The sequence below is a fragment of the Cibotium barometz genome, chromosome 17 (genome assembly GCF_041138505.1).
Source record: "Cibotium barometz isolate CiBa-2024 chromosome 17, ASM4113850v1, whole genome shotgun sequence".
Taxonomy (NCBI): Eukaryota; Viridiplantae; Streptophyta; class Polypodiopsida; order Cyatheales; family Cibotiaceae; genus Cibotium; species Cibotium barometz.
Window position 1 is genome coordinate 58,228,135 of NC_141062.1, and position 12,550 is coordinate 58,240,684.

Sequence of the window (12,550 nt, forward strand, 5' to 3'; positions counted from 1 at the left end):
TCATGTACACATATGCATGTGACCTCCCAAATCATTGATGTAAGAAAGTTCGTAAATCGATCACATTGGTGAGCTTCATGAAGCCTTGGAAATTGGTGTGCCCACTTCCAAGTGGTCAGAATATTAAAAAGGTATTCATGTATACTAATGGCACCTCACCAAAATTCCCAAACTTTTGCTTTTGCTTCTGCTTCACAATTGTGGTACCTTAGCTCTTTTGACAATTTGGCCACCATGATGTCTCATATAGATGCTAGGTTAGTAGCTACATACAATAGAGAGATATTGGGTCTCATTGAAATGAGCTTTTATTTCTACCCCACACTAGTGTGTCCTCTACAAAAAGCACATTGACAGAATGAGGCCTTGTCTTTGAACACAATTTATCTTTGATGCTTTACCACCTATAAACTGTTATGGGTAACCTTGCACGCGTTATGCCATGAGTTATTTTTGCACATTGCTACCTCTTTCATATCGACTTCCAAACACACGAAAGCCATAATATTTTTTGTTCTACCACCATTGGTGTGTTTTTATTTTACGAAGGATCATGAAAGTGTTTATACGAACAACGCATTAATATTAATATATTCTTATATACTTAAACAAATATACTTTTTACGTTGTATATTAATATTAAGTATATTCTTTTCGACATCTCAGATATAGATAGTTGCAACCTCTTACATACTTAAACAAATATAGTTTTTACGTTGTATAATACACAATATGTCACATATAATGTCCTCCTGGTAAAATTATGACTCTCAATCAAGCTAATCACTAAAAAAGTTTCTTGTAGATTTTCCCCCCTTTTAAATTTAATTTCATCCTTACAAAAAAATATGACTATCAAAGGAAGGGTTCGATTACTGTGAGACAAGATGGCATATGAATAATTATTTGTATGGAGATTGTCGTTTGAAATTCGATTCTTGAAGTAGTTTCAGTTGGGGAAGGTTTGGAGGAAAGGAACGAACCGAAACGAAATTATGTGTAATCGGATGTGGAAGCCTAGGAGGAGAGCAAAATAATAATGGCACATGACGGAAGCAGCCAAAATCATGTAGAGCGTTTCTCTCTCTAGGAGAGATGGAGAGACGTGATGATTGAGAGAGAGAGCGAGAGAGAGAGAGAGAGAGGGTAGTCGGATTGTGGATCATTATATGCGTGCCCAACGAGGAAAGCAGGCAAAGATTGAAGGGACAACACATGGAGATTGGATTGCCAAATCACGCCCAAATAGACCTAGCTGGCTTTAGCGTGGACGCAGGATAATCATCCACGTGCACGTGGTACAGTTCCAGTGCAGACCGCTTACGCCACTGTTATTTTTGACACAGCTGGTGTGCAGCAGGTGCCGATGCGGTATATCGCTAAAGTGGCCGGTAGAATCTCAATGCTCAACTGCTTTTCTGTCTCGCTCTCTCTCCATTAAATGCTGGCTCCTGGATCTTGCCTGCTCCGCAGCTACCCAGTGCCCACGAGCTGGAAGTGTGCCCGTATAGGAATAGACCCCCACATTATTTACGGTGCAGTTGGCTTTTGAACAGACCACAAGTCTATAGAGCCTCTGGCCCAGCCTGTCTCAGGGGAGCTGTTTCGATTGTCTTTCTCCTGCAGAAGCTTTCCAGGTTCTGCCCACCTTCCATTTTGTGGTCATCGAGAGAGAGAGAGAGAGAGAGAGAGAGAGAGATGATGGGCCTGCGCAAGATCAGCATCCCGCCGCCTACGTATACCCGCCGTGATACTGCTCTAGATCACGAATCGGTTTGCGTCACAGGCAACTGGAGCTTGCTTGGATCTTGGGTTGTGAGGCTGCTCCTACAACAGGGCTACTGTGTCAAGTCCACCATTGTTCTCTCTGCAGGTGCATCCGCTTGACTAATTTGAATATTGTCCCTCAGGGTGTTGGTAGTTAATTCCCAGTGTAAACAGCGCCTTTCAGGTGAGGTGATGCAATTGTAGGGTTCACTTTATCTTACTGCAGAAGAAACTTCTCCTCTTCTCTCACTTCCTGGGGCTCAGGAGCGGTTGCAATGTTCCAAGGTGGATCTGCTGGATTACTGTAGTCTTTCCGAGCTGTTTGAGGGATGCACCGGTGTCTTGTACGTTCCAGCGCCTAATTATGACATAAATGGCATGCGAGATTACCCTGTGAGTACTGTTGTTTGTCAAATAGTAGCTTAATTTCTTAGTCGATTTATAATAAGGTGGGCAGTTGATCTATTAAGTGCTCATGAGCACATGCTGTTTTGTAGGTGGAAATAATAGATAATGAGGTGAGGGCTGTGCTCAACGTGGTGGAAGCGTGTGCAAACGCGTCTTCAGTGAGAAAGCTCGTCCTCACCTCCTGTGTATCGTCGATTCTATGGGATAAGCAGTATTATTCTACTGGAGTGGTGCTTGACGAGAGGAATTGGAGCGACTTGGACTTCTGCAGGAAAGAGAAGGTTACTACAAAAATACTGTTGGACCATCCAATGTCTGTATCAGCGGTTTTGGTCGATGTCCATGCTTGGCTTAACAGTCGGCAGCCAATCTTGCTAATTTATCATCCATGTTGCTGCAGATGTGGTCTGCTGTCTCCAAGACCCTAGCTGAGAAAGCTGCGTGGGCGCTGGCCAGAGACAAGGGTCTACATCTGGTGGTGATGAACCCTGCGACAGTGGTTGGGCCCAAGTCTAGCTCTTACTCCAAAACCAGCAGTGCCCTGGCCCTGGACCAGAGCGGTATCTTTGCCTATGTCCACGTGGATGACCTGGCTGCCGCCCACATCTTGGCCTTGGAAGCGGATCGAGCTGCCGGGCGCTATATCTGCTTCGAGAGGTTGCTCACCAAAACCGACATCCTTGAAGCTGCGAGAGGGCTCTATCCTAATCACCCCGTCGTCTCGACGAGGTAAACATTTTTAGCCCCTAATGTTGGTTGCCCTGCCCTTCCATATCTCGCTCATTGATTTTGATAATCGTCCTCATAAATTTTGGCACCTTGGGCAGATTGGAGTCCTTCAATCCATGCGTCTTGTCTAACGAGAAATTGAAGGACTTGGGCATGAACTTCTCCGTTTCGAACTGCAGCCATTAATTAATGGCGAGATAGTTCAGCAGTCTACGTTGATGCCTGCCGGTCATTTCCCCATTTTTTAGCAGTTCTCTACGTTGACGCCTGCCGATCATGTCCCCATTTTTTAGTAGTTCCTGAATCCTGTTAAGTCATCTATTTAAAGCTGGAAGGCCCCTTTAAAGACACTTATATGAGGTCCTCCCGACGTCCAACGTACTAACGTAGGCTTTTCAATTATCTTTTAGAGCGATCAGCGATGCACTGTAACATTCTGTACAATACCAGTACGGTTCGCTTCGTCGTTGGTTGCATTTATTCCGATCCGCGTCTTTTCCTCTGGAGTCTGACGGCTTCAAACGTGCCTCTAGGCCTGAAACTTTAAGGGTGCAATGGGCATCAAAGCCATCTTAGCTTTCAGGTGAAGGTTACCACTTTAAGTTTTTTTTAAAAAAACTTGCAATTAAAGGCCATAAAAGCTAATTTTGCTTAATAGTCCTTTAAAAAAAGCTAAGACTTTTAATTTTGAAGTCTAGGGCAAGGTTGCAAATTTTCAGGCACAATTGTAATGGTGCTAGACTGGTAGACGTGTCGTCTTTTAAAGGTGTGTCTTCCTTGGTGGAATGGTTTTTATATTACTTTAAATTTTAAAGGTGTGTCTTCGTTGGTGGAATGGTTTTTTTAGTACTTTAAATTTGCGTTTGTTTCGATGACTAAACATAGCAAAGGAGACCTTAGGTCCAGAGTTATGCCATTTATTTGTAATATAATATATTGCAAAAAAGGGGATTGTATGTTTTATATGTTCATCTAATAGATGCATCAATCACCATATATATATATATATATATATATATATTATCATATCTATGAATATTATATACTCGAATAGAGCTCACAATGAGTGAAGAAAGAAATTTGATTAATTAGTTGATAGTTATTTTGGGGTTATATTAAAGTGGAAACATTAGAAAGCATAAATAAATAAAATCAAGGTTTTTTTCCAATTAGCAACATTGTAACCGTGCAAAATGCGACCCTTTGTAATCGTAGCGTACCCTATTCGTGAAACCATTGTCATGCTAGAGAGTTCTTGCACTATTTTGTCAACCAAAGCATCCTTGCGGTTGTGGGGAGGAGGGGGCATCCCATCTCCATATCGTGCATTTTAATAATCTCCATGGTATGAAAAAATTATTCTAATAATGATGCAAAATCCATAGCGTTATCATAATTGGACATACAAATATATCACCACACATTTGTGAAAATGTAGTTGTAGATGTACTCTTTGCTTGCACAAAAACTTATGCTTGGATCCTCTTCTTTTCATTGGCATGAGCTTGGGGTTGATGCGAACTTCTTGAGGTGCGACCATAGGTTTCGGCCACATTTGGTGTGCTCACTTATAATGTAGAGTGTGTACTCTTTGGTTGGACTCACCTACGATTAGATAATCCCTCGGATCAACAAAGTGCCAGTCTCCTTTAGTGTCTAAGTTACTTGTATGTGCAATGAACACAATGTGAGCCTAGCTTATGAAAGTATTCAGTGGCGAACATGACATCATGGACATAAGTAATGTTTATAAATAATATTTATAAGAGTATAAAGCTTTATGTGTTTGTAAAAAGAAATGTCCTATGCTTTGGAGTAGTCCTTAAGCTAAACATAAAATTTTGAAATATCTTTAAAGTAATATGTGGCCTTATGAGCTATTTCTTACATGCTCAAGTTTAATTGTGTGAGTTATAATTTAGCTCTTCTTGTGTAAGAAAGATACGGCCATGGTGTCATTTATTATGTGTAAGATATTTGTCCTAATTAATGATGTATTGCTTGTAGTCCACCATCTCTAAAAAATACAATGGATGGTGGGCAATCATATTTACATTGTGCTCAAGTTTAATTGTGTGAGTTATAATTTAGCTCTTCTTGCGTAAGAAAGATACGGCCATGGTGTTATTTATTATGTGTAAGATATTTGTCCTAATTAATGATGTATTGCTTGTAGTCCACCATCTCTAAAAAATACAATGGATGGTGGGCAATCATATTTACATTGTGCTCAAGTTTAATTGTGTGAGTTACAATTTAGCTCTTCTTGTGTAAGAAAGATACGGCCATGGTGTCATTTATTATGTGTAAGATATTTGTCCTAATTAATGATGTATTGGTCCACCATCTCTAAATACATGTGCAATGAACAGGATGTGAGTCCACCTAATGACTCTCTATAAAAAGTATTTGGTGGCCGAACATGATCTCATGGACATAACTAATGTTCATAAACAATATTCATAAGAGAATGAAGCTTCATGTGTTTGCAAAAAGAAATGTTCTATGCTTTGGAGTAACCCTTTGAAATGGAGCGATCATAAAGTTGAGATTAAAGATAATCATTATGGATTAATACAAGATTAAGGGATAATTTTATACAATGGCCATGATGCCTAAGTTAGTTAACTCGGGCCACCAAAAGGATGGAAATAGTCTTTCACAAGCCAAAGTATGAAAGCCATGAGGCTCCAACAGTTAAGATGACCAATATCAAAAGATGTCAAAAGATATTAAAAGATACAATAGTAGTCGATGAGTCCCTTTTTATACTTGTTCCCATGATCAAGGTTTTAAACCTAATCTAAAGTTATTGTTTCATTACAATCCCTTCCTGTAATGATTTTGTCCTTAAAATCAAAGGGTGGTCATGCAAAAATTAAATATATACAAAAGGTTATATGAAAGCCAAAAATCATGACTTGGGCACTGTCATGGAAGACCCAAATACCGTAACATGAAGAGAATGACTCTCAAGGTCAAAAATGGAAAGAGGATTAGATCCTCTCGTGCGATGATGAAGCTAAGCAATGTCCCACCTGGATCGAAGGGAAAGTGTGAGAGACCATTGTCTCGATAGTGAAAGTAGCCGAATATCCCCCCCTAGGTTTAAAAGTATAGTGCAAGAAGCCAATGCTTATCGAGGCTAGGTATGCATTCTCTTGGGTCAAATGGATAAATGAAGTATATATCATGAACCCTTAAATCTAATGTGAGAATAGATCCTGGGGGTCAAAATAAAAGATCAAGCTCAAGAAAAGATCAAGCTCAAGGGATAGCTCATAAACCCATTCTCGTGACTAAAACATGGAACTCCTAACTGGAATGTTAAATGGTCCATGTAGATCAAGGCCAAGAGATGTCACAAGTACATTAGAATGGTATGCCATGTAATCAACTACCATACATCCCAAGTGGCATATGATGCGCTCGAAGATGAATGTCTTGGCTCCAGAGAAACTAGGGTCATGCAGGCAATCATGGACATCGAAGAAACACATCTCAAAGTCGGCATTGTGCAAAACTCATGTGAATCAATGCCATTATCCACTACATAGCACAGCTCTCAAATCATCTGGGACATGATCCATTGTATCAATGTGTGCATATAGGACTGATCCAAAATATGTAACATGCCCTCATGTGTGAAATCCTTTGCAGATGTGTGATCCTACAAAACAAAAGCATGATCAATAGGATCACCATAAGCATCATCATCATCACCATAAGCATCATCATCATCACAGAATAATACTGATAGTGTATCTGCACATGAGATGAAAGTCATATCATCCATTAAATCATCATCATCACTGAATAATACTGATAGTGTATCTGCACATGAGATGAAAGTCATATCATCCATTAAATCACTGATCATGTCATTCTCACAATCTCTAAAGTCATCATCATGATCATGGTCTGTGTTTATCAATGGAATTCATGTATAACCTATATCCCAAGATCGGTCAACCTCTCTAATCACTAGATCCAAGAAAATTTTTAAATCAAATATAAAGCTCTTTAGATCCATATGCATAATCCTACCTCTCCTATGAGGTCTAATCTTAAAAAAATCATCACTACTCTCATGCACTATCCCTAACTACTCAAATACAAGAACTCTATCTACAAGAACACTGCCATGAATGCTATGAATACTAGGATTAGTGGTCAGATCAGTGATATCTCCACAAATAGAAATCCTAGAAGAATAGTTTGATGCATCTAACACTAGGAACTAAGGTTTATACTCATAGGTGTCTCCGTCACCCATGTGCGGAGTTTCATGAACCTCAAGTGTGCTGATAGATATATCACTAAAATGCATGCTATCCTCTAGAATGTCATAACCATCAACTAGTGTCCACATCATCTGTGGAATAGATGATAGGCATAGAAATGTCAATGCTCAGTATGGTCTCACTGTCATCCCTACCCTCGAGATCATGCCCACATGATTTGACTCACATCACTATCACATATATCATCATATGCATGTGTCATTGGCATCATGTGTACTTATATCACTATGATATGTGCATATGTGCGGTACATCAATGTCATCATGTGTGTACAATACAACATCATTCTCATTATCCCCAACATAATACAATAAATGGGTCAGGCTAAGTAAATGAGAATCAATGAGATGACGGCTAGTTGATGTTAGGGGTGAGTCATAGAAGCTATCAAGGACCATGTGAACACCACTGTAATAGCGGGTGAAAGTGTAAGCCTGCTCGATATGCATCCTCCAAGGATCCAATCTTGTCATGTCATAACTCACCAAATGTATCTCATGAATGATCACCATGATCATCATCATCACCCATACAATCATTTATGGCTATGTCATCACGAACATCATCATTATTCTCAAAAGCATCTATATCAGTGTAGTCCACGTCCTCATCAGAAACATAATCATGATGAAGCGAGAGTGTGGGAAACGCAATCAAGCCACCAAAAAAAGAATCATCCCACACGAACAAAACTAAACCATCCGTGCCGATGTAACCACGCAATGAAGTGATGAAATCATTGTGTGTAGATCCTCTAGACCATCTGGCACATACTCCTCCTCATCGAATAAATACCAAAAATGACTAGGCATCAAATTGTGAAGCTAGTGCTATGAATATGATGCCTCATGATAGCAAGAAGTTGATGAGTGAAGATGTAGAGGTCTAAGTCTCAAAATGCCAAAGGCATGAGCAAATACGGCAAAAGATATGCAATACATGACACACGAAGGCAAATCACAATAGCAATCATAGAGTCATGATGATAGAGCATGAGTGGCTTTCACTACAAAGCGACTATAGGCACGTTTATAGACGTGTTTTGACAACGTGGTTTAAAATGTTACGGGTGCGTTTATAAAGGCATCTAAAATCGCGTCTACAGATAGGCGTCTATAGGTCCATCTATAGGCGCGTCTATAAGCGCATCTATATCATTATAGATGCGCTTATAGATGCGTGTATAGACGCACGTGCCTATAGATGCGCTCTGGAATTAAAAACTTTTTTCAGAGAGCTGCCTATGCAGATGTTCAGTTGCATTTTCTACACATGCAACTGCATTTTCTGCATAGATAGCTCTCTGGTCGTATTGGTGTTCTTCTTGCTCGATTGTATTATTCGTCGGAGATGATCCCTTCATCGTGAAGGTAATTCCATGTATCTCCTCTACTGTAGCATGCATGAGCATTATTCATAAAGCATTATGCATAAAGCTTATGCGCAAACCTACAAAACAAATCCCCAGCACCCAAGGGTGCAATAATAATAGAGGAAAGAGAGGAAAGATATGAAAGCACTTACCTCTTTTTCATGATGTTGAAAGAGAGTATTAGAGGACCTACAAAACCAACAAAAGGGTGAGGAAAATATTAGTAATGCATACATACAAAAGCTTATGCAAGCTATGCCACTATGCAAGCCTTATGCAAACTACGCTGCTATGTAAGCTATGCTAAAGCTTATGCATAAAGCATGCATGAGGCCTTATGCATAAAGCTTTAAGCATAATACTTTATGCATAAGGCCTTGTGCATAATAAAGCTTTAAGCATAATGCTTTATGCATGAGGCCTTATGCATAAAGCTTATGCATATAAGGCTTATACATAAAGCACTATGCATAAGGCCTTAAGCATGAGGCTTTAAGCATAAAACTATGCATGAGGACTTATGCATAAAGCATGCATGAGCCTTATGCATAAAGCCATGCATGAGGTCTTATGCATAAAGCTATGCATGAGGCTTATGCATAAAGCATGCATGAGGCTTATGTATAAAGCATTATGCATAAAGATTATGTATAAAGCTTATGCGTAAACCTACAAAACAAATCCCTAGCACCCAAGGGTGCAATAATAATGGAGGAAAGAGAGGAAAGATAGAAAAGCACTTATCTCTTTTTCGTGAAGTTGAAAGAGAGGATTAGAGGACCTACAAAACCAACAAAAGGGTGAGGAAAGTATTAGTAATGCATACATACAAAATCTTTGTCGCTATATGCAAGCCTTATGCAAGCTATGCTAAAGCTTATGCATAAAGCATGCATGAGGTCTTATGCATAAAGCTATGCATGAAGCCTTATGCATAAAGCATTATGCATAAGGCTTATACATAAAGCATGCATGAGGCCTTATGCATAAAGCCTATGCATGAGGCTTATGCATAAAGCCACGCTAGCCTAAACTAAACCGTACCCCGGCACTATGCATTAAGCATGCATGTATAGAACTTAATGCATGCATAGATTAAGCTCTATGCATAGAGCTTAATGAATCTCCGTTGAAGATCAGCAAGATCAACCAACAGATCCATATAAAAGAGCCATGGACTCATCCGTTTAGGACCAGCAAGGTCAATCAACCAGATCCATGCCAAGTTTCAGAAAACAACTCTTACTCCTTGTTCCAATATCTTCCCCGATGCACGTGTGGGTATCTTCGGCGACCCAGAGCCCGAGCACCGTATGGTCAGCACCCTCTAGGATCCTTCGCAGGTGACCTAGCGCTTCACTCATAGACCGCTTCCTTGGTCCCTCATCCACCGTACTGGAAGCTCACCATTTTAATCGAACCGAGGCTGGTCAACCTTGTTACACGCGATACGTCCTCCGTTGACTCTCCGTCAGCTGTTGCAACTTTATCAGATTAGGTCTCCACGACCTCGTTCTCTCACAAGACGGTCAAAATGCTTCTCCAGCATTCTTGACATAAAACAGTCATTTAAAAACAGTTCAAAAATACAGTTTCTATAATGAACTCTCGTCTTTCACATTGTTCCACATCTGTCCACAATACTTAATCCATATCCAATTCATATGTATTCCTATTCTCATCCAATCACATCATTTTTCATCTCATCACATCTTTTCTCATTTATCCTCATCACATCTCATCCACTCGCATCTACCCATATTCACGTCCCATCACACCTCATTCATTTACATCACATGTCATTCATTCACATCTATCTTAATTTACATCACAACTCATCACATTCATTTCACATCTCATCTCATTCATTCTTATCTCGATTCACATCACATCACATCTCACCCATACACATCCACATCCATTCTTTCACATACACACCCACATCCATACTTCCACATACACACCCACATCCATTCTTCCACGTACACATCCACATCCATTCTTTCACATACACATCCACATCCATTTCACATGCTATTCCCATTTAGTAGCGTTTTCTAGTTTGATACCGATAATGGGACTTTTTCTAAATTTCTACCAATTGCTTGGTCTAATTAAAGGTTCCTTTTCTCGAACGACTATTTCTATATTCCTTCTCAATTCCTCAATTGAATTATATTCAATATTCCTCTTTTGAATAAAAGAATTCATGGGATTTATAGAAATCAATTCTATCCATATTTTCACTTTTGATAAATAACCATAAATTAAATTATACTAAAACTTCCTTTTCTTTCCATTTAATTTCTTGGATCTCAAATACCATGGGAATTCCTCTTTTTTGCATTTAATTATTTGCATTCCAATGTCATGGGAATTTCTCTTTTATCATCAATATGACCATTCTTTGGGGGAGAGAGAGACATGGTTAAAAAAAAATTTAATTAAAGCATAAATGAAAATTTATGTGTTTTATCACTACAATTCATTAAGAACTTCAATTGTATTAAAAAGCCATTTAATTGAATGCTTCTCAAGCTTGAGAGGGGTTGAGAAGAGAGAAACATTTGGAGACTTTAAAAAAAGACCATAAACCACACTTTACCTCCTAGATTGCTTGATTCTTTAATCAATGTAGAGGCCCCCAACCAATCAATTGGTTGGTATGTTGATGAAGACTCCTAGGAAGATTGAAGAGAGAGAGAGAGAAACTTCAATCTCTCCAATTTGTAGAGGATTTTTAGAGGATAATAGAAAATATCATTATTTCAGTATAATACTGGCATGGTATAGTTCTCATATTTTTTTACAAAGGACTAAGGATCTACTTATAGGTGAGGGAGGCCTCTAACCAAGTCTAACTAGTTTCTAGAAATTTCTAGGTTCAGTTTGGCTGAATTTGGACAAGATTTGGCTCCCTTTTGATTTGAGTTGATCCAGGAGAGAGGAGAGATAAAAATATCACAATATTTTTGAGTTTAAAACTCCACCACACATGTGAAATAGGTGCCTCCTTGAAGAGACCCCTTCTCCTTATTACCAAGGTGTCAAAATTGAATCATTATACCCAAAATATTTTATTTTTTTAGTAATATTCATAGGTTTTTACTAATAAACATTGTCCTTAGTCAACTCTTCATCTAATGTGAGTATTTACTTATTTTGGGGGTTTTTCTTTTAATTCTTCAATTTATCTCCTCCCTACATTTGGATTAATCTTATTGGTCCATAGGAACCTTTATTGGACCATAATCAAAAAAATTTTGAAAATCTGGACCCTTAGGCTAAGGTCCTTTTTACCTATTTTCAATTAATTCCAATTGCACATTGGAAAGTTCTTTTTGAATTTCTGTTTCAAGAGAAACCATTTTAGACACTAGGAGGATTTTTATATCCAAAAATATCTTAATTTTGGATTACCTCTCTTTAGACATTTTCTCTCTCCAAGTCCAAACAGGGTAAAATAGAATCTTTCTTTTATTTCAAAGAGGGGAATAATTAGAAGATCAGAAGGGGAGGTTCTTACACCTGCACACCTCAAAAGCTGGAGGGAGGAATCTTACACTTCCCCTATTTCTCTCCCTACCTCATGTTCCCTCACCACCCCCTTCACCAACACCACCCTCGCGCCACCTTCCTTCCTCCATCTAGGATTAGGCCCGCCGCTACTCCTCAAGGAACAACCTTCTTTTTCATCATGCCCACCTACACTCCTTGATGCCTCACTTGGCACCACACCCTCTACATCGAAAACCCCTCCACACCACGGCCCCCAACCCGTCAAACTACCTACCCCCAACCCGTCAAACTAGTGAAATTCCTCCCCAACCCTCACAGGAAAAGGATGAGGTTGATCCTCTCCTTAATCCCCTCAAATAGTGTGTGAGCCTCTAGATCACATGGAATTTTAATAGGCCATCTACACCTTGCTTGGTCGCCAACTACAACAAACACCATTGACAAAGATCAT

At 39.3% G+C, this 12,550-nt stretch overlaps 1 protein-coding gene across 1 annotated transcript; it reads left to right on the forward strand.

Annotated features, from left to right (window-relative positions):
* Positions 1 to 1,462: 1,462 nt before the first annotated feature.
* Positions 1,463 to 3,747, forward strand: LOC147630227 (phenylacetaldehyde reductase-like). The gene is made up of 5 exons (XM_086811872.1): positions 1,463 to 1,873; positions 1,994 to 2,160; positions 2,265 to 2,456; positions 2,576 to 2,904; positions 3,003 to 3,747. The coding sequence occupies exons 1-5, from the start codon at positions 1,699 to 1,701 to the stop codon at positions 3,088 to 3,090; spliced, it is 951 nt and encodes a 316-aa protein (XP_086667998.1). The 5' UTR covers positions 1,463 to 1,698; the 3' UTR covers positions 3,091 to 3,747.
* Positions 3,748 to 12,550: the final 8,803 nt, after the last annotated feature.